This window comes from Malaclemys terrapin, chromosome 4 (assembly GCF_027887155.1).
Source record: "Malaclemys terrapin pileata isolate rMalTer1 chromosome 4, rMalTer1.hap1, whole genome shotgun sequence".
Lineage (NCBI taxonomy): Eukaryota > Metazoa > Chordata > Testudines > Emydidae > Malaclemys > Malaclemys terrapin.
In genome coordinates, this window is record NC_071508.1 from 91,407,683 (window position 1) to 91,430,745 (window position 23,063).

Sequence of the window (23,063 nt, forward strand, 5' to 3'; positions counted from 1 at the left end):
CTTAAATGGTGTGTCAGGCTCTGGATTGGGAGCAGGCAATCCCTGTGGGCTGGCAGTAGGTGTTTATGATGTTTAGGCCAGATGAGGCAGAGGTGAAAAAAGGAGTTAGAGAGCAGGAGAATTGAGATGATCTCTAAGACTCCAGTTGGGGTGCTACTGAGGCGGGGAAGGAATATTGGGTGTGTTTTGAACATGCCAGACTTCCTCTAAGTACTTTCTCAAAACAAAAATAAAAGATTAAATTTTTGGAAAGCAGATGTTCTGCTGGGAATTGCTGCACCCTTACTTTCCTGTCTTTTTCTCTCTCCTAATCCTCACCCGATTCCTTCCCATTTCCTTCAAAGCCAGCCCCAGTGTCACTGGTCTGCATTACAGGGTAGTACCTCCTCCCCCAGTTGATGCAGCTGACTCCTCCCTGACCTCCCCCCAAATACATCATTTATATTAGAAACACAGTTTTTGCTGGCCCAGGGAGTGAGACTCCCAAGGTATCTTCTACCTTACTGCAGTGTCCTTCATGACAACTCTGAACAAGCTTGTTCAATGGTGAATGTAGATGAATCCCAGAAGGTAACTGGCAGCAGGCAAAGTAATGAGGTAATTTCTCACTCTGTGGGATCAACTGGGTGGAAGGAGCCTAAAGGTCAAGAACAGTCTGAGATCTGCTTTCAGGATTATTTCCCTGCAGTGTCAATGCTGAAGCAGAACCTAATGCTCTCAATTTCGTCTTGTGATCAATCGCTTCTGTGTTCCAGAGAGACCTTGCAGCCATCGCGAAAGAGCTGGAGCGGATCCAAGGAGAGGCTCGGCGTCTCAGCCGGCTCTACCCACAGGCCAGGGAGAACATAATGGAGAGACTCACAGAGGTGGATGAATGCTGGGAGAAACTGAACAGGAAGTCTGTGGAGAGGAAGGAGAGGCTGAGCCAGGCAGAACAGGTCCAGGTCTACTTCAACGACTGCAGGGAGCTGATGTATGTGTTGGGCCCTCTGTCTGGCAATGGGGCCTTATTTTTGTTTTCCTCAATGCAGTCTTCTAAATTAGACACTTGGCATAGGCCATCCCTGCCCCCATCTCTCTGCAGCTTGCTTACAGCTCCCTTTAAATGATAACGCAAAGCATCTTCTCAGCTGCAGTGGCCAGAGTGGACCCCACTGTAGAGAAGAACAGATACTTTGGTTCAAACTAATAGGGTTGTTTCTGGAGCCTGTCACATACTGGATGTGGGACCATACCACTCTATTTCAGCACAGTGTTACAGACCCGCCAAATTTTGGACAACTTAAATAATACCTCTAGTGTCTTGGAAAATCAAGCACTTTGGGTAGTTCAGTACTTTGGGGTTTGGTTTCCAAACATTGCTGATTCTACATGAGGGCATAGTCCTTTCCTCACATCTGAATACTCCAATCCCTGTGCAGCTGTACAGACACCATTGCTCCCATGTGTAAGCAGGGCCGGCTCTAGCGTTTTTGCCGCCCCAAGCAGCAAAAAAATAAAATAAAATAAAAAAAAAGCTGCAGTCGCAAGCAGCGGCAGCTCTACTGCTGCTTCATTCTACGGCAGGTCCTTCGCTCCAAGACGGAGTGACGGCCCCGCCGCCGAACAGCCGGACGTGCCGCCCCCTCTTTATTGGCCTGCTTGCTACGCTGGTGCCTGGAGCTGGCCCTGTGTGTAAGAGTCAGCACAACCATTTCACAGGCAATCCTAGCACAGCTATTTCAGGCATGTACAAAAGTTGAAGTATTTTGTGTGGGAGCAGGGAGAGAGATAATATTGCTTGCATGTGCCTGTTGCTGTTTCCCTTCTGCATAAATAAAAGATCTGTGTGGGTACCAGAATTTCTATTTTGCAGGAAATTCCATTATTTTGAAACTGGGTTTTGTTCCTAATCTGAACAAAACATTGAATTTTGAAATTTCCCATGAACTGACAACAATTCTGTTTTAGGTCAATGGCAACATTTCTTTCAGATTAAATCAAAACATTCCATTTTAATTTCAACTGTTTTAAATTTTTTTATATCATAAAATAAATTTCAAAGTCAAAACACTCCCTAGTGATTTTTTTTCAACATCTACATGTTATAAATATATGGAGATATATACCTATCTCATAGAGCTGGAAGGGACCCTGAAAGGTCATCAAGTCCAGCCTCCTGTCTTCATTAGCAGGACCAAGTACTGATTTTGCCCCAGATCCCTAAATGGCCCCCTCAAGGATTGAACTCACAACCCTGGGTTTAGGAGGCCAATGCTCAAATTACTGAGCTATCTCTCCCTCCTGCCCCATTCCTGTAGAATGTTTCTATTTCAGTGAAACGGCATTTTCCATGAAAAATGTTTCATCAGAAAATGTTTGACCAATTCTATTAAGTATTACGAGCATTGTCCCAGGAATACAAATGTGTTCTTGTTTTAGGAATATTGTCTGTCAGAGTGTGTAGGTGGGGATAGCCTACTGTGAGGTAGTTCCTCAGCTGCTGTAAATCAGCTCCATTGAAATCAATGGAGCTACCTTGTTTTATACCAGTTGAGGCTGTGGCCTTGTAGGTTAGGGTTACCATTCGTCCGGATTCCCCCGGACATGTCCGGATTTTTGAACTAAAGATAGCGTCCGGGGGGAATTTGTTAATGTCCGGACTCCCCTCCCCCCTCCCCCATGCAGAGCACGCGCGGCTAACAGGGCAGCTGGATGGTGCCACTTACATGTGGCTCCGACAGCTAGAGAGAGTCCCTCCTCCCCCTGCAGCAGAGCTCACTTACTCCCTCCCCTGCTGCTCCCCAGCCTGCCGGGACAAACGGCAAACCGAAGGCCAACGACAAGGGAGCCAGGGGGTTGGAGAAGGGGCAGGGAGGTTCTGGAGGGGGCAGTCAAGAGACGGGGGGCGGGGGCGGGAGTTCGTGGGGGGCTTTCTGGGAGGTGTGTGGATAAGGTTTTGGGCAGTCAGGGTATGGGTAGGGGGTAGGGTCCTGGGGGGCAGTTTGGGGGGGGTCTTAGGAGGGGGCAGTTAGGGGATAAGGAACAGGGAGGCTTAGGTAGGGGGTGGGGTTCTGGAGGGCAGTTAGGAGCAGGGGTCCCAGGAGGGGACAAGGAGCAGGGGGGGTGTTTGGGAGTTCTGGGGGGGGGCTGTCAGGGGGCAGGAGTGGGGAGAGGGATCAGAGCAGTCAGGGGACAGGGAGCAGAGGGGTTTAGATGGGTCGGGAGTTCTGGGGGGGGGCTGTCAGGGGGTGAGGAGTGGTTGGATGGGGTGTGGGAGTCCCAGGGGTCTGTCTGGGGGTGGGTGGTGTGGATAAGGGTTGGAGCAGTCAGGGCACAGGTAGGGGGCAGGGTCCTAGGTGGCCAGTTAGGATTGGGGGGAGGGTCTCAGGAGAGGGCAGTCAGGGGACAAGGAGCAGGGAGGCTTAGGTAGGGGGTGAAGTCTTGGGGGGGCAGTTAGGGGCAGGGGTCCCAGGAGGGGGCAGTCAGGGGACAAGGAGCGGGGGGGAGAGTTGGGGGTTCTGAGGTGGTGGGAAGTGGGTGGGGCAGGGGGCGGGGCTAGGGCAGGACAGGGGCGGGGCTCCTCCCGTCCTCTTTTTTGCTTGCTGAAATATGGTAACCCTATTGTAGGTACATGCTTTTGCCTAACTTTGTGAGTGAATATGATTTCATGTATGTGTGCCCTGTATGTGTGTTAAGTATTCTTGTGCATGACAGAATGTATGTCATGCATTTAAGTATGCATATAAATGCCCAGTGCATAAAAGCACTGTGAATATATACAGGAGATATTCTTCAGTGCATGTAATTTCATGATTCCCTTCTCTAATTATCTGAATGTGTATCATGTTTGTCCCATAAGTATAATATAATTATTGATGGGGCAAGGGTATGTCTGAGTGTATGTTTATGCACTGGAATGTGTCCCTTGAGTGTGTAAATGTGCATATGGATGTGGATATCTACCAGAGTGGTGCATGTGTGTGTCCCTTGTATGTAAATAAGGGCTTGTAAATCTGTGGATGTATAAGCTTGTGGGCGTGTCTGAGTGTTTGTGAATCATTCCATTTTTATCCTCAGCAGCTTTCAGTGTTGACTGACGCCTTTTGATTCCTTTCCCGTAGGGTTTGGGCCAATGAGATGCATGCACTGGTGATATCTGAGGAACTAGCAAGCGATGTTCTTGGTGCTGAGCTGCTAATCAAGCACCATGAAGAATATAAGCGTGAAACAGAGAAGCAGTGGCTAAAATATGAAGATATGCAGCGGGCAGGGAACAACCTGGTGAAAAACGGACACTTCATGTCCATGGAGGTATGCTGATGGCGGGTTAAACATTTTAAAAAATCAGAGTCAGGTAAGGAAACAAACTTAGTGGGCAAACACCTTAATTACAATATTATAAAAGTCTGAGTGAAGCATCGCTGCCAGAAATACTACGGTCTATAACGGACATTCCGTAAGTGTTCAGGAGGGAACTAGACTTCAGCGCCCCCAGAGAGTTCATGCCTCTCAGGGGTTTTCACATAAATCTGTCCTTCAAAACAGAGACGCTAGATAGAAAAAACAGGTTTTTTAATATTAAATATGAAGACAAATTTTGCATAGAGACCTGAATAAGTGGAACGCCATTTAGAGTTGTTCCTATCTCCTTCAAAATTGACTCTGAAACTAACCTGTAAAATTACAACAATACCTAGATTGAAATATTGCTGGTGGTTGTTTATGCTGTGCTGTAGGCCTACGTCACACTATACAGTGGGGAATATGTGCCACAGAAATACCATTGTTAAATCTTATTGTCTAAATGCACAAGAAATAGGATAAATAGAATGCAATACAATATAGAACAAATACAGAGTGGGGTAATGTCTTTGCACACTTCAGAAAACGTGTGATTCTTCAGGAGTTTTACAAAGGAGAAAAGGGCGAGAAGTAACTTTGAAAAACTCTAAGATCCTGTTATCTAAGTAACTTCAGAATTTGACCATTACAATGACCCCAGGCTTGGCTTGAGATTGTAATTGGATCTGGAGATCATGAAGTTAAGAGTCTTTGGAATTTGTGAAAGATCCCATTTCTGTTGCAAACTTTGCTGCAGAGAGGACTAGACAGTTTTCCATTGGTATTAAAAGATAAATCAGTGTTGTCATGCCATGGCCAGATGAATTTGTCTTGTTGTGTGGGTACCCATTAGTTCAGTATTATAAGTTACAAACTGCAACATCTGAGTTAAGTGTAGCCCTGGAAGAACATATAGCAAAGTACTGGTCCTGCCTACACGGAATATGCATACAGATATAGAATATAGTACGAGGCTAAATTAATTCAGGCAGGCAAAAGGCAGACTCAAACTTCCTTTCTAAGTTAGGTTGGGATCACAAAGTTCTCTGGAGGTCATGTATGGGTCACATGATCAAATTACAAGGCAGATAGCTGTCAAATGAAAGTCTAAGTGGATCTTTTATCTCCCTATATTGTAAATGTTGTTTTCCTAGATTGAGGAAAAACTGTCAGAGCTGTCAGAACTGATGAAGAAGGTGAAGGAGAGCTGGGATTTGAGGAAGGAGCTGTATGAGGAAAACTGGGAGATCCAATTACTACGGCGAGAGCTGGATCAAGCAGAGGCATGGCTGGCTGCCAAGGAGGGCTTTCTCTCAGATCCTAGCTATGGGGTGAGTAAGGACAGTATAACATTATTAAAATGCACCATCTCAAGTAACCCCACCCCTGAGAGATTCTGTTTTACGTTAATCACAGTCAAAACATTGATGGCTGAGTAATGCAGCTTTGGGATTCTCAAAAGGTAGGTACTATGTCCTTTTAAAGGGTTTAGCCTGGGGCAGGAAAAGTAACTAATGGGGTAGTGACCTGCTGTGGCAAAAGATTGGGGAGAATTTCTACCCATTCCTTAGCCTAGTCAGGGATCTGGAAGAAGGTTCTTACCCCTTCATATGAGGGAGAGAGCCTGATTTGAAGAGAAGGGGTGATTTGGCCTCTCTTGGGGGGGTGGGGAGATTTGTGTACATGGCTTTTCCAGCTTGCCCTAGAAATCCTTGTTCTTGCACCAACTTCAACAGCTTTTTTCTGTTTGATGACCATATTATGGTGGCTGAGCGGGTGGCCACACACTTGGCTATGGAGGCCCAATGCAGGGGCAACAGAGGATCAGTTGTGAGATCCCTGCAGTGATCATTGGCAGGGGGAAAGACAGGAGTAAACCATGTGTCTGGCATAAACTTGAATCCAGGCATTTAACCTGTGTGCCATTGGTTATACTGTAGCAGCCAGGATACCACATGGAAATCACGATACCTTATGCAAGCCATGCTGGTGGTGATATTGCAGGGCCTTTATTCCACAGCAGAGAGGAGAAGGAGGACGAGAAATTTCACATGAATCGCAACATTTTTAAATAATTAGTGACTCTCATAGAGGATCATCTCACTGTGAAAGATACTGCATTCTCGTAATGGCTGTACTGGTGGGTTCCAGTAAGGGTGCTGGTGGCTGACAAAGCCAGCAGCTGGGGAGAAAGAAGTCTTGTCAACTGAGCCTTTATTTTCATGTGCCACATTCAGCCCATGGACCACTTGTTTTAGAAGTGTAGGCTGAGATTTTGAAAGCCAGCTAGAGGATTTAGACACAAACTCCCATTAATTTTAAAGGGAGTTATGTGGCTAAATGTACTCCTTTGTTTTGAAAATCTCAGTCGTAGTCTTTTCAGGAACAGTTATTTTTGTCTCACTGGATTCCTGTATCTATTGTTGATTTTTTTTTTTCCACTCAGGATTCAGTGTCTGATGTAGAGGAACTACTGAAGAAACACCGGGACTTTGAGACGATGCTTGCAGCCCAAGAGGAGAAGTTTGTACAGCTGAACAGGAAAACAAAGGTGAGAGGGAAGAAGGCTGATGGATTAGTACGTGAGACAGGGGTTTGTCATGGGGTGAGATGGCCTTTTTAGGAGGTTGGGGCTCTGCTGCTCCTGTGCTAAACTCAGCTCGCCTCCTGACGTGGTAAAGGATCAGGGGACTAAGAGGAGACCTGCTGGGAAAATAAGAGCAGACTGTAATTCAGAGAAGACTAGGTTGACTGAGGAAGACTCCAGGGAGAGCAGACCTGGGAGCTGGTGCTCTGCCGAGAGCAGGAGGGCAACAAGGGAGGCTGTGAGCATAGGAAGAGGCCTTGGGAACAAGATGACAATACAGTTTGGACTACAGATGCCCAAGCTGTTTAGAGTTCCCAGGGCTGGGAATCCATAGTAGAAGGTTGGGCCCTGTGCTGTCAGATACATTTTTATAAAGGCCAATACCATTTTTATAAAGGCCAATAGAAAATGCTTCTGAAGGTAATCCTAACTTCAATTTACATGTGCACTCATAGATTGTCATATATGTAACCTTTGTGTCTTGCAGAGGGAAATGAAGATACTGAAGCAGATTTATGCTGAGGAAAATGGGCAAAAGGAGAGAGGGAAAATCATTAGGGTCCCATCTCTGAGAAGGAAGCCCTCAGACAGAAGGATGCCACCCTCAAGACTGATAGAGATAAAGAGAACCAGACCGTTGGCATCTCTATCCTCCTCACCCAGCCTCGCCTTGAGGGGTCCCCTTGAAACTGTTGTCTCTCCAGTCCAAAAGTCCACCGAGGCATTCCAGCAATTTGGGTCTGGGGAAAATCCAGAGATGTTGCCCAGCACCAATGGAGAAACGAAAGCTGTGAGGAGGCTCAGTGAGATTAACGCTCAACCTACGCCAAAACTGATGGGCCTGCAAGTCACGTCCTTGGGAAGCCACATCTCTCCTCCCAGTCCAGTAAACAGACAAAGAGCCACCAGTTTGTCAGAACCATATTCCAAGGACCTCTTATCACCCCGTGAGAAAAACCTTAGCAGTTGCCCCGTCTCTAACGTGGAAATAAAAGTTGTGAAGACTTCGCCTAGGTCTAGCCAAAGTTCATTAGATGTTTCTCCACATTCACCACAGTCCGGTTCCTCTCTTGAGAGGTCAGAAAATGACCTTTTGGTAAGTTCATCTACATTCACAGAACCTTTACAGCCACCCTATTGAAGCAATACCCAGATCTATATCTTACTAGCCAACATAAGGAGTGTGAGAAAACTACAAAGATTGACCATATGCACATATATCCCTAGTGGACCCAAACAGCAAGAAACACTTAATGTGCCTTTGCTATATACTTTCTAAATTATCCAGAAAGATAGTGATATGAAGCAGTTGTATGCCTGCAGTCTATGGAATCTTTTTAAATGCCTCATTTCTATAGACATTACTGCTACCTGATATGGCAATGAGTGCTATTCTCTCTCTCTCTCACTACGGGGGGTATGTTGCTCACAAAAATGTCTTTCCCCTGAAGCCAAGAAGCATCTATTCTGACTGATATTTTCTTTATACATTCTTGGCATGATAGCTAATCCCCATGATGAGACTGTTAGGTTAAATCTTGTCCAGCAATATTTTATTTGAATTTATGTCCCAGAAAATATATCTTGTCATATATCACTCTTCACTTTAATGAATAACAAATAGCATTCAAAATAGACCAACTTAATTGAAAAATGCAAATATTAATGAATAGGACCAGATTTTTGGCTGTTGAAAACACGTTTGCGCAGTTGCATCCACTAAACCTCTCATTTGCTTGTGCAAATAGTGAGTGCCTAACTAGATAATCTTATGCCTTCAGTGATTTATATTTTGCATGTAGCTACCTGATTTGACTGCACACAGGTGGGTTTTTTGTGTAAGACTGAAGGAGACTGATACACAAAAAGACTATTGATTTAATTATGCAGTCAGCTAGAACAAGTTTGAACAGTAAAGGTTTTATGTCCTATAGGGTGATCAGACAGCAAGTATGAAAAATCGGGACAGGGGGTGGGGGACAAGGGCACCTATATAAGACACAGCCCCAAATATCAGGACTGTCCCTATAAAATCAGGACCTCTGGTCACCCTAATGTCTAATACATTACAAAATACATTAAAGAACTTTACTAAGGTCTCAAACTAAGCATCCAGACGTTAATAAATGCTAAAATTAGAGCTGACTGGAAAATAGAATTTCCTTCCTTTGAGAAATTCTGAGATTTCTCAATCTCATTTCATCCCAAAATGATAAAGTTGAAATGAATCATTTCAATAACTTTCCATAGAAATTTTTGACAAAATCAATGGACTCCTGCAATGTTTCAATTTTGTCTAATCAGCATTTTCCAGAGGAAACCTGATTCATTGGAAAATTTTCAATTAGTTCTAGATCAGATAAAGGTTGTCTGTGCAACCTTAATCTGGCTTCTTTGTGCATATGCATTATTATTAGGCTTTGCAGAATCTGAGGGTTTTTTAAATAATTTAGATGGATAATATTGATGCTTATTTTTAAGCATTTGTTTTAGATTTTTATTCCTATAAATTTTCAGTGGGAAGAAATTATGTGGGGGGGTTAGACAATGGAGGGTGAGACAATAATTGTTTAATGACAGTAGACATTGAGATTCAAAAAGTTAAAGCTTTATAACCATTAAAATACAAATTGTCCACATCATATGTCAAAACATACAAAGTAAATATCCTTGGAACGAACTCTAGTAAGTTCTTAAGCATCATTTTTATTACTTTGCCTATCTGTAAATTTTGATTATCAATAGAATTTTTTTTTTTTTTTTTTTTGGTTTGTGTGTGTATGGTGAAATCGACATTTACTGATAAAAATCCAGTCCTTTCAAGCCTAATTATGACAGTCTTTATGATACAGTCCTAGTTTCTCTACCTGCCCCCTCCTCCCTTGGCTCCTTGTCCCAGTCTTTCCACTTGTGCCACCTTCTTCAACTTCTTTTCTAACTCCCAGTCTTTTTTTAAAATGAGCAAAACAATATATTTTTCATGTACCCCATTTTGAGAATTGCTGAACCAGTTTTACTGACATTTTTTCCAAAAGCTTCAGCCTCAGGCAGCCACCCAGAATCAAAAATTTCAGCCTGAATGATTAAAGTTTGGCAAAGTTATGAGCACATTAAAGCAGGTTAATATTATGAAAAATGTTGGGGAACCTGAACTGTAGGTGTTGCTACCTGTACCACCTATAATATACTGGTTGTTTTTTTCTCTATTATCAATCTCTGTGCAATTCAGCACCCTTTTCTGAATGCTAAATGATGATGTTATAACACAAATTGCCATATAACAATCAAACAAAGGATTATTTTTTGCAACAGCAGTAAAAAAAGCTAGTAGAATATTGGCTTGATTTGTTTTAAGAGAGTTATAGCATGTAAATCAGTAAGCAGCCGCATAATAGAATCATAGAATCATAGAATATCAGGGTTGGAAGGGACCTCAGGAGGTCATCTAGTCCAACCTCCTGCTCAAAGCAGGACCAATTCCCAACTAAATAGTCATGGAAACACTGAGATTACATTTGGAATACAGTATCCTGGTTTTGTTACCTCATTGGAATGCAGAAATGTAACAATAGAAGGCAGAGAGTGCAAAATAAGGCAGCAGGGATGATAAATAGAATGGAGGGACTCATGTATGAGAGGATATATTGACAAAACAGATTATTTAGAGAAGTACGTTAACTAGTTAAAGTTTATTATAAAATTACACTGATGATCTACAATAACTGGTCAGACCAGTACGTGCGGATATAGGTATACATTAAGAGGGACCATATGAGGATTTTTAAGGATCTCTTAATGGTATTTTATTGGTGAATAAGCGGAATGGTAGTGTTATGACATTGATCTCCAGACATGCCAGAACAGCATAATAAATTGTTATAGAAATATATTAAAATAATGTATTGCATATGTATTATAAAATACTATGGTTGTTTAATTTTTAAATAATAATTTTTAATTATAGTAGTGCAAATTAGCATCCAAAACCATAAAACAGTTATTTTTCTCCTGGAGTCTCTTCTACCACACAGTGCCAGAGTCAGATCCCCAGGCAGACCTTCAGGCAGGATCTAGATGACAGCAACCAAAGTAAAATATTTTGTGAAGGATTCAGATTTACTTCTAAGCATTGCATAAAAACATACCTGCTAAGATATTTTCATATAGTCACATTATATTACACCACAAAATGCAGTATCACTCCAAGTAAGCTGACCTTTGGTACACTATGGTGAAACTAATCATATGAGTAGATTGTCCAGTGTAGGTCTGAACATCTTCATTCAGGCACTAAATTAGATTTCTGTATGTGGTCTACAGAGGGCTTCCAGGAGCATAGAAAAGACAAAGGCTAAAGGGAAAACAATGGCCTGTTTGGGATATGTCTCACAATTGCTTCTGAAGTTTTGAAAAGACTTCTTCAAAGTGAAACTGTAATGTCCTTGTGTGTTTCAGGTTTCTGTAAATCACCAGAACATGGAGGGGTTACTAGAAAAAAGGGACCAGCTTCTTCCAGGACGTAAGCAGGTAGAATCAAATGCATTCACTTCATGTTCAGCCACCATTCCTTACATTATGACCAAATAGCTACAGAACCTGACTGGGAGGTGGGGGAGGGGCGGTGAACCTTCACTGGGAAGGCTCTCAGAACCGAGGTCTTGATACAGTTCCCACAGAAGCCAGTGAAAGGACTCCCTTGACTTCAGTGGGTGTTAGATGAGGCCTGGAATGAACAAGATGTCTGAATTCACTTATCTGAGAGATGTTCCAGCTCAGGCTTAATTCCCATTGATGGGGCACTTACTGGAACCTGGGACTAAATGAACATGTAGACTAAAATCCCCTTCAAAAAGAGTGAAGCCCTGATGACAGAGAGAGCCTCTAATTTAATTAGCTTGGATATTAATTTCTGCTCGTATTAGAAGAGGTGTTTCTTCCAGTTGATGGTTGGGTAGTAAATTGGTGAGATAGTTTCAGCATGGCCAAGGCTGAATGAAATTAAAGCTCGAATTCCCCTCTTACCCTAAAATATAAGTCCATTTCCAGGGCAAGGCTTGCATCAGTGAAGTAGTGGTGGTATATTTACCACAGCTGGGAAATTTCTGTGCAGGTTTTCTCAGTCACTATCTACCAGTGCATAGATTTTTGTTAACAGAGTCTGTGTGGGCCTTAGACATAGACAGGACTCTTAGACTGTTTGTTCCCTGGGAATAATTCTTTATCTGAAACTTTTAACCGGACCTAAGCAAATCCACACTGGTCTTTATTTCCTATGCAAAATAGAACCTACTGTCACCCTGTTAAGGATACACAAGTGAAACCCCAAGTTACATTAACTGTTAGTGAATTCTCATCTCACCCACCCACCCACAAAAAAAGAAATAGAATAAATTCATAACATAAATTCTCCTCACATCTTCCTTAACAATTCCCCCTTCCTCTCTCATTCAGCAGACAACTCTTGGCACAATAAAATAATATCATCTTACATTTAGACAGCACCTTCCATCCAGAAGGATCCCATAACACTTCACAAATGTGTCGCCGGTTGCAGACATACAACCACCTTCTGGGGTGGAAAGTAGCAGCTGCTTTTAAAACAGTGCCCAGTAAGTGGGGAAGAATTCGATATCCACACTACATTGAAACTTTAGGCAGATTATAATGGCCAAAATTGGAACATGGATAGCGCACTAGAGCCAACTCCAATTAGATCAAATGAAATGGTGTCTTCAACAAGCAGAAATAAAATGCTGGGTTTATATCCTTCCTAAAAGATAGAAGGAACCAACAGTTTAGTGCCTGCTTCCACCAGGCTGTGTCATTAGTTCAGCACTGACTTATGTGGCTCCACTGATGGAATCACTAAAACCAATTCCTACAGTGCATTGGGTTTCCTTAGAAATAGCCTAGGTTGACCATTCTTGGCTCGTGAGAGCTGATGAGGTCCCAGCCCCAAGTTGCATGGCTAGAAACCGCATATAGAAATGGATGTCATTGATGTAACTATAGATACCATTGTGATTACATTTTATTATCCTCTTTATTCATGTAGCCACAGTCAAGGACTTGGAACTCCTATTATGTAAAACTCAACAAACAAAAACTTGACTTCTACAATGATGAAACGGAAGCGTCCAAGGTAATTTGTTTCTTGAATCTGTCAGGTAATCTCCAAAGGTGGTTTAAGATTTGTTCCCTGTTTTTCCATTCTAATCTCCCAATTTCTTTAAAAAGAAAACATAGGATTAGAAGGGGATTAATTTCTTTCATGCATCAGTTGGTCGAAATTTAGTCTGATTGGTGCAGCTTCCAGCTATAAGGTTGAGAAAAGGGCTTTTGAGATTTATTGAACATTCTCTTGTTTGATTAATGCCTTCAAGACACAATGAAGTACCAGTTCTTCAAACTGTATGAAGGATGGATCTTGTATAGTTCTTCCTACCAGGGGACCTAGTGACAGTGTTAGGAATAATATGAATGATGGTATCAGTGTGTGCTCACAGTGTGTGGATGAGATTGAATCCTAAAAGGAAGGGCAATTAGGACATTCATTGTAATCTCTTCCTCCTTCAGACCGTAACCACAATCCCATCAATCAGTGTTGCTGGTGCCAAGTGTGAGAGGCTGACTGACTATGCCAGGAAAGAGAACACCTTTCATTTACGGTAAATCATACGCATAGACCTGCTAGCAAAACAGGTCTGGCTGCTCTGCAATGTTGCAACTACTCGCAGCCATACTCATCCAAGCCTATCTCAGAAAACGTTGTGGTATGGCAAAGCTGAAGAGTGCTGTCTGTGCAGGAATTTGCAGATACTGCAGTTCCTGCCTTTCTCAATAGGACAATAATGTAGACATTTAGACTAATTTGAATGCCCTTCTTCCTATCCCTGCTGTTTACAGGTTGAGTGATGGGGCAGAATACTACTTTGCAGCACCTTCTCAGAAGTTGATGGATGAATGGATACAAGCACTTAGGAATACTATAGGTAGATCATCATTCATTTTTAAGGGGTAATTGTTTAGTTTAGTGATGATGACAGGAGGGGTGAGGAAATAAAGGATGTTGAAATCACAAGCTGTCCCTTGTGTGGTGCTCTTCCTTTAAATGTGTTTGAGTGTCTCATCTGTGGGGAGCCTAGTTTTCTGTGATTAAAAAAAAAAGTCTGTGACTTAAAAAAAACCCATAAGAATCCGTGTTTTTCCACAATTAAAATGAAACACTGAACTTCCCGAGCCACCATATATATAGGTATCAGTTGAACACAATGTTTTATTGATATATTTCCAATTTTTAAGCAAGTTCAAAGCCTACCAGTGCCATCAATCATTATTACAAAGTAAAATTAACAGAATGATCCAGTCACAGTGCATTGTTTCTTTACTGTTGTCGATGGTCCTGCTGTTTCAGCCACTTGTTTTCATTTCTTTGCATTCAGTTTAAGTTTAATGCTTTCCATGTATTCTACAAGTGTTTGCTTTTGAATGTACTCTACAGCCTTGCTGCATACAGTACAGAACAGCACATTACCATCAATGTGAAATTTGTCCTTGCCGAGTGTCACGGTCTTTAGCAGTGATTTTTACAATTTTTGGCATCTTTTCATAACTTTAATTACTCATGTCTGGAGGCTGACGTGTAATCTAAGATGCATTAAAACATGAACCCTGCTATGCAGTTGAGTAACTAACCTCTGTATGCTGGAAGCAGTTGATTGGAGTATGTTTAGCTATACAAATTTAAAGTGCATTCAAAAATCAACCACAAGAGTGTGAGGTTGCATGCATTGAATAAGTGACACTGGTACTTTCAGTAAAATGTAGTTAATATATGTTTTTATTTTTTCACAAAATATAAAAACTAAAGATTCTCTGTAAAATGTAAATTCCGTGGGTTTTTTGCATTTTTTCCATGGCAAAGGTTTCTAGGATCCCTGCTTGTGTGTGTTACCCATAGAGAACAGTACACACCAAGGCACTTGATAGCTGACGTGACGGGTACGTCTACACTGCAATAGGACACCCGTGTCTGTCCCGTGCCAGCTGACTTGGGCTCATGGGGCTCGGGCTAAGGGGCTGTTTAATTGTGGTGTAGACATTCTGGCTCAGGCTGCAGCCTGAGCTCTGGGACCCTCCCACCTCTCAGGGTCCAAGGCTGCAGCCTGAGCCTGATCACCTGCATTGCAATTAAATAGCCCCTTAGCCCAAGCCCTGCGAGCCTGAGTCAGCTGGCACAGGCCAGCCATGGGTTTTTAATTGCAATGTAGACATACCCTTGGGCACCTTACAGTATAGTGTCCCCAGAGTGACATAGAAAGCAGCCTCTTGGTTGTAGTGCGGCTTGAGTCAAGATACTGGCTGGGGAGAAATGCGCAATGGCTTCTTGCATTTTTTCCAGCCTTCATGTAGACAGGGCCCTTGGCTCTTGGTTGCTCCCTTGTGCATCCAATCCTTATTCTGAAAACCTCAGTAAGCAGTGATGGCTTCTGTGGCATAATGAAAAAGGACAGGAATGCAGTGATACCGGCAGCTCAAAGAAGTATGCAGTGGATATAGGAATGACTGACTCTGCTTCTGTCTCTGATTCAAACATGTTTCCTGTATTTTCTTTGACCCTGCAGGCCACAGTAACAGTCATGGTTCTAAGCTGATGGCACAACCAGTCGCTCCAAATACAGAGAGTCCTCAGACCAGACCTTGGAACGTCCCAGGTGGAGGGCCCGCTGACAGACAAACCAGCAGAGGCTTCCTACCCAGGTGGGAACTGTATACTGCTGAGCTGGTCTGATTTCATTCTTGCTAGTAGCTAGGCAGTGCTCGAATACAGGATGATGCCAGATAGACAGGCTTGGTATTAAAAAGACCAGCTCAGTTTTCAGTATTTCAGCAGCACACAGCCTCAGGACTATATTATGCAGTAACTTCTCTGATTCAGTCCATTTTGACAGTTATGACATGCTAAATGCAATTTTCCAATAGGGGTCCTTAACAAGGTCATCCAAATCCTCCCCTTGGGTGATGAACTAAAACTAGACACACAATGGCCTCTTTACATATTCAAGTGTTAATCTGAGAATCCAAAGGTAGCATTTGAACATATTGTTTGTGTCTCTGTTGTAGAAAATCTGTAAATCCATTTCTGCTGCAAATGGAGTGTGCAGAAATCCTACAAGTTATGACGTGAAAACAGCCCCGTTGTCTAGTCTATTGTACTGGGAGGATCCATGCGTCTAAACTTCATGAGCTGTGTGAGCCATAGACCTGTGCAAACCCATAGGCTCCTGGAATGCAATAGCACACACGGTATCATGGAAACCAAAAAGACCAGTTTGATTGTCCCAGCCGACTCCTTGTGTTTTGCAGGAGAACTCACCACCTCATGCCTGTTAATGTGATTAGAACTGCAACGTTATAATTGCTAGAGATTTCACGGAGTTTACCAGAGAATTGCAGAGAGTGTCCTTACCATCACGAGAGTAACTCAACAAATATTTAGGAATTTATTCTTGCAAATCCCCCATGGGGTAAGGTAGAATTATTCTCCTCATTTTGACTAGTGAGGCACAGAGAGATTTGACTTACCCTAGGTCACACAGGAAGTCTACTGCAGAGCTAGGAAATGAATGCAGGTCTCCTGAATCCCGTCCAGTGCCTGAAGCACAAGACCATCCTTCTTCTCTGTATAGATTGTCAATGAGTACCAGCTGTGATTGCTGTACAAACACAGATTTACTCCTGTTGTTCCCACTCAGATAAATGGGAAACTGACTGTTTGACCAAAAGACGTAACACAAACCTAGTGACTAGTATCAGACTTGCAAAATTGTCAAGAATATTTCCAGCCCAGTCACAAAATCTGTTTACCCCCGTTATTCCATTGTGATGAACAATGATAAAATAATTACTGATATTTTATTTGTCCTTCAAATGAAGTAATTCACCAGAGGTGAGTGGGTAGGTGCATTTTGCAAAGTTACTCCTATTCTGTGTTGCAGACTGGTTATATTAATGCACATATGTATATACAACACATCTCTTCTGTCCGGTGGTTATTTTGCTTTTGAAATGGTTGCATGACTGAATTGTTCCTGAATACTTACTTTTTACTTACTGATTTAATTCATGTCTGAAATGTCACTGAGTTTCTGTGGTGCTATTTGTTGACAGGAGAACTCCTTCCTTCAAACTCAGGCAAGAGAAAGAATCTGCAAACATTCCCAGGGAATCTGAGGGAGACACACATGGGATTATGAGGACACCAAGCTCCACCTCTGTCCAGAACCCTGCAGACATGGGTAATAAGAAACTCTGCCTTGATCTGTGTGAGAAGCACAGTACTGAGATTGAGAAATCATGTTTCAAAATGTAGAAAGAGGAAAATGCTGTATCACCCAATATACGCCACACCCTTCCCTGCTATGTCTTAATCCCTCTGCTTTTTCACTTCCTCTGGAAATTTACTGATACATTTTGACTTAGTGACTTTCCCCAAGAGCTTATTTTAGTTGATCATTATACTTCACGTGCCGTAGATCTGCCTGTCTTCTGGTTTCACTCCTACAGTAGTTTTCTCTTTATTGGGATTATGAAATACAGGGTGTTTGTTCTCAGGCTCTCTCTCAGTCTCTCATGATATATCTGTATCTATATATAGATTAAACACACATAAATCTATGTCAAAAGAAGGTGAGGCTTTCAGTGTCCAGTACTCAAAAATTAGGAAATGCCAGAATTCAGGTTTCATGTGCAACCTTAATTCAGCTGTCTGGTGCGTATGCGTCATGACCACCTTTAATTACATGATGACATACTATTTTTTCCACAGGACCCCTGCTTCATTCAGTGGACAGTGCTCATGTTTGACCATAGTGGCTCCGTGCCCCAGTTTCCCATCTGTAAAAACAGGAATGATAATCCCTCACCTCCGAGGGCTGTTGTGAAAATAAATTCATTCATGTTTGTTTCTGGTAACGTTAATGTTTACGAGGCACTCAGATACTGTAGTGATGAGCCTCACAGAAAAGCCTATGAGAAAAGTGATGGTTCTGTGTCCAGAGCTGGGTTTGAATAGGGTGCAGTATATAAGACCTGATGGCACACACTGAACAAAGAGGGGAAAACAAAGTATCAAATAGGTGTTCATTATCTGAGCGCTGTCCATCCTGGGCACCAAATGAGGCAGAGGTCCAGTGGGAAAAAAAATAAGTATGTGATTATGTAATTAAATAGTGTATCATAATGCGTACACATCGGGGGTCAAATTGAGGTTGTGTAGTGTTACCGTGCATTGTTTTAAAGCAGCTGCTATTTTCCAGTTCAAAGAGAATAGCTGAAATGTTAGTGAAGTGCTGCGGTATCCTTCTGGAGGAAAGGTGTTATCTAAATGTAAGAGCGTATTTTATCATGCCAGTAAGTAGTGTTGACCTGTTTGGTGAATGAGGAAGAGAACAGGGGAATCCATAAGGAAGACGTGAGAAGGGTTTATTCTGTCCATTTATTCTTTTTCTTCTTCTTCAGTATTGGTTTGGACACACAAATGCCACATGCTTTTCAGTTTTATCTGAACACCTAGTCCCCTCTGCCAAATGAATGGGTTTGGGTGGTCAGGTGTGAACTGTGGGCAACCCATCTGAACACCCATGGAGCAGTTGTGCATATTCACATAGAGGAGTGTGACCTAATAAACCTCACACTTTACACATTCATATTAAATAAAATCTCTTTTCTAATAAGAGTTACTTACTGCCTTAAAACAGTTTCCCAAGCTATAGGAGGGATCCAGCATTCATAGACCGCCTCCCACCTTGAGACTGTCCCCCAAGTTCTGAATGGTCTTCAGTTCAACCCTTTCCATTTTAAAAGGATTTCCTGTTTTTTTTCCCTTCAGTCACTATAAATACTCAAAGTGGGAAAAACTACCGTCTTTCTCGTTTTCTAAAGATGGAGGTTTTCTTTTCAGTCTCAAGTTGTCTCTATGTCTTTCCATTCACTTTAATGGGCCTCCGGTGTCCCTTCCTGGTCTGGAAAATGAATAGTTACTTGAAGCTGGTTTCGTGTAGACACTTTGGGAGGTGTTCCTACCTTCCTGACTACTCACTGCCCTGCTTTGAAGTGGAGCTGAAGTTGCAGCGTAGTTTTCTATATATACAAATACATAAATTCATAATCATAGCCTGCATACGTATCTCATAATGATTGAGTTTAGAACATTGCAAGCTTTCATAAAAGGCTATGCTTGATATATTTTATAATACAACACCATTGCATGCAATCAATTGGTTTAACTGTTTATTTTTGGGTTTTAAACCTGTTCTCACACTGGAGTATCTAGACCCTTATTGTTACAGAGATAACCTAGTTAAAATATGCCATATAGTCCCTGCAGCTAGTCTTATGCAAGTGTCACTATCAGCAAAAGTTGCAGAGTGTCCCCAATCTTTAATGTTTACAACATATCAAAACTAGCTTTTTGTTTCCTAGCTCCTTACTGTCTCTGCTCTCTGACTAAGATTACACAGAAAACTTACATATAGCAAACTTCCCCCTAGATAGTTTGAGACACCACTAAAAAAAAGACTGTCATTGTAAACACTGAGAGCAGGAGCTCAAAAAGGAAATCCAGGTGCCTGAAATCTCCCCTGGGAAAGTTTACAAAGCTGGAGTGATTCTACATTCACATCATCCTGGTGAGAACCTAGATTGACTAGGAAACATACTGGGAGTCCTTCGGGGTGATGAGAGCTGAGAAAGTCACCTCCAATAATAGTGTCTGTACAAAGTCCTTTCATGTTCTCATTGTTTGTTGGTCTTTCTCACAGTTCTTACATTTCTACAGCTGAGAAGTGTGTCAAACATACACAAATTGTTAGCTTTTCTTCCACGTGCTCCACAGTGCACCCAGCAAAGCAGCTACATTATACTAAAGCAATACCATAAAAAGCCTGCAACCATATTAAGAGGCGCCAGCTCTTTTTAACAGAGGGCACTGCAATGGGAAAGCTTTATCCTTTCCAGGACTGTGAATAAAAGTTAAATATGCTGCTTCTTGGGCTAATGGCACAAGCCATTGTCCAAGGAGGAGTTTTACCTATGGCATCTGGCACTGTGAAGTATCATGAAGAGGATACTAGACTTTTGGGTAGTGGTATGTGTACCATGCTAGCATCACCTCCCCCTCCCAGGGCCCTCTGGAATTCAAAGTTACATCACCGTAGCTTCTACCAATCAATAGCAGAGAAGAAGGGATATAACAATTGAGAATTAAGGTGTGGATGCTAATGCTATGAAATGGCTTGGATTAGTCTGTTGTAGGGAGACCTAGCGAGAGCCTCCTTGACATGCACATCTGAGGGGGAGCCCATATTTCGGTGTTCCCTATCCCAAGAAAATGAATACATCACTAATTCTTTTTCAGGAACCAAGGCTGAGGATCAGAGTGTGCAGACCAAGCGCTTAGCAAATCCACAGACCCAGATGAAAGAAGATCTAGCGATTGAGGGCAGGAAGGAGAAACGCAAGAAAGATAAGAATGTCTTTCAAAAGTTTTTTTCCAAGAAGTAAGAGCAGCAGCACAAGAGAGCACGCACTCTTCAGTTTTCTGGATGAGACAGACTCTTCCCCTTCATAGCACCCTATTGCCTTGGAGTCCAGATGGATAGTGAGCAAGTGAAATGTGTATGGGAGAAGGGAATGCTCAAGCATTGGGAAAAGAGACATCACTTTGAAAAGAATAGAACTGTCACTGTTTTAACAAATTGAACTTGGGTGGATCAATGTACCTGGTTGTACCAGGTCTATAGAAGGCTTTTGTTTAAATTGAATGCTCATGAATGTGAGGAAATAATAGTGCTGGCTAATGTCTGGTATACTCCTTATCCCCACCCATCATGGCAAATTGTGTGATGATGACTAATGTCTACCAGGGACCAAGATAAGATACAACTGAATTCGTATCTACTTATTGCATAAGCTGCACTTTGATCCCAAATCTCTATAGATGAACCACTAGTGTATTCACCCCTTCCCCCCCCCACAATGTATCCATGCAATGTCTTAAATTAAAATTAGGATATCTCCATTAATTTATCTCCTAGAACTGGAAGAGACCTTGAAAGGTCATTGAGTCCAGCCCCCTGCCTTCACTAGCAGGACCAAGTACTGATTTTGCCCCAGATCCCTAAGTGGTCCCCTCAAGGATTGAACTCACAACCCTGGGTTTAGTAGGCCAATGCTCAAACCACTGAGCTATCCCTCTCCCCCTTATTTTGCCTCTAAGTTCTAAAATAAAGGTGCTGTTGATTCCATTGTGTACAGTTGTGACAGCTTAAATGCACACAGCTTGCCATTACTGTTGTGAGTGGCACTCTGTATGGAATCATTCCATGAAGTGACAAGAATCGTTTCTGCAATGCTTTCAGCTGTCACTATGGAAAGAGAGAGAGGAATATTTCCTACTCATATTAAACTTTCAGGTGTTGCTAGATTCTTGCAGAGCTCCCCATCAACTGCCAAAAACAATTCAATCAAGAACCTCAAAATGCTGTGGGATTCAATTTAGTGTCTACAGCTCTGTCTATACCCTCAGTTTCAGGATTCTTTATTTATTATGCAAATAATTTTAAACAATAAAAGGGAGGGGGGCACCAGATTTGAATGGAATGTAAATAACTGTGGAACTAAAATGAATGATCTCCCTAAAAATGATGTATAGTTGTGTGTGATGCTAGCCAAATAATCATGTAAAGTTAAAAACTTTAGCAGCTGTGTTTAGATGGCAATTTCTGAGGCTGTTTGAGGGGAGATGCATTCACCCCTTTGCAACAGGCAAATAATGTATAAAAATGAAGTGCACCTGTCTTAGGTTTTTATATGGCAACTATGGGATGAAAGCCCAGGAAAGGGAGCATATGGTAGGGAAAATCTGAATGCCATCTGGTAAACCATTACTGCAGCTATATGCTAATATGCTAATAATTCAAATTTATCAGCACCCAGGCTCAAAGGGTTCTGTGTGCTTTAATAATAAAATACAGATACAAAACTAGGGTCAATCTAGCAAAGGAAATTAATGGAAATTCTGTCTTCCTTTCATTGTTAATAACTGCAAACTGTGTTCTCAGATTTTTTTATTCGATTCATTTTGAACTTCTTGTTCAGTCGCTAGTAAAAAGTTTAAATCAAAATATTTTTCCTGCTTCTATTTAAATAAAGTCACCGAGTGGTAAAATTATGGCATCTTTCAATTGACTGAATTCTTAATAGCCTCCTTCAAGAACCTGTTTTGTGCTTTTGACTGCTAGCCCACTGGGAAAGACTGAAGTAAAAGTAGATTTTTCACTTTTCTTCCCCTCCAACGCCAATTGAGATACAGAATTTCATTCCTTCCCATTCTTAAAATCAGGTATTGTAACAAATACTTTAGAGAGTGCTCATAGCAAATGTAAGTAGAGCCAATATAAAACACAAAATGCTGTTCAATGTTTGTTTATGCATTAAGTTTTTCACTAGGCCATTGCACTTTATTCAATTCTTTACTTCAAAAGACTCTTATTCAGCAGGTAAAAAGTACTAACATTTTCCCCAAGCAGTGGCTTAAAATAAAAAGTATGGCAAATGGCCGGGGGTGAGGGGCACAGAACGAAAACTCTATCTATTCCTGGCCTCTCCGTGTCCATCTATGAGGGGAGGAGGAATAGGAGGAGCTCTAAGTGGGTGTGCAGCATCCTTTACCTCTGAGGACCTGGATCCAAATTAGGGAGCCTGCACTGGGCCATGCAGATGTGCAAACAGATTGTGAGCCGTGTTTATATGGACAACGTGGACACATGGCTTTGACATGTTGTCCCCACTCTCACTTCAAGTGGGGGTGGGGGGTTGGCTAGTGACTTATTTTAGTTCCTATTCTGCTAAGGTTTGAATTATTATTAGTGCTAGTACACATGGTGATGTAAAGCATCTTAAGTGCACAACTCCATACATCATTGGTTCTCAACCTATTTATCAATAAGTTACCTGGGCAGCAGGTTGAGAACCACAGCACGCCCCCTTCCCAACCCCCCTCCACAGACCCCTATGCCCAGCACCTCACGCCCACAGACCCCTCTATGGAGTGGAGCCCTAGGCAGGGGGCGGCAAGAACCATGGACCCCGC

At 42.2% G+C, this 23,063-nt stretch overlaps 1 protein-coding gene across 1 annotated transcript in view; it reads left to right on the plus strand.

Annotated features, from left to right (window-relative positions):
- SPTBN5 (spectrin beta, non-erythrocytic 5) overlaps window positions 1–22,132 on the plus strand; it is a 137,671-nt gene extending 115,539 nt beyond the window's left edge. Inside the window, exons 53-64 of the mRNA XM_054028619.1 lie at window positions 756–973; window positions 4,104–4,293; window positions 5,478–5,654; window positions 6,770–6,874; window positions 7,398–8,006; window positions 11,366–11,437; window positions 12,966–13,052; window positions 13,487–13,578; window positions 13,817–13,902; window positions 15,535–15,670; window positions 17,081–17,208; window positions 20,328–22,132. Of these exons, the coding sequence (XP_053884594.1) occupies window positions 756–973; window positions 4,104–4,293; window positions 5,478–5,654; window positions 6,770–6,874; window positions 7,398–8,006; window positions 11,366–11,437; window positions 12,966–13,052; window positions 13,487–13,578; window positions 13,817–13,902; window positions 15,535–15,670; window positions 17,081–17,208; window positions 20,328–20,473 (2,046 nt within the window). The 3' untranslated portion in view covers window positions 20,474–22,132. The remainder of the gene's footprint in view (window positions 1–755; window positions 974–4,103; window positions 4,294–5,477; window positions 5,655–6,769; window positions 6,875–7,397; window positions 8,007–11,365; window positions 11,438–12,965; window positions 13,053–13,486; window positions 13,579–13,816; window positions 13,903–15,534; window positions 15,671–17,080; window positions 17,209–20,327) is intronic.
- Window positions 22,133–23,063: the final 931 nt, after the last annotated feature.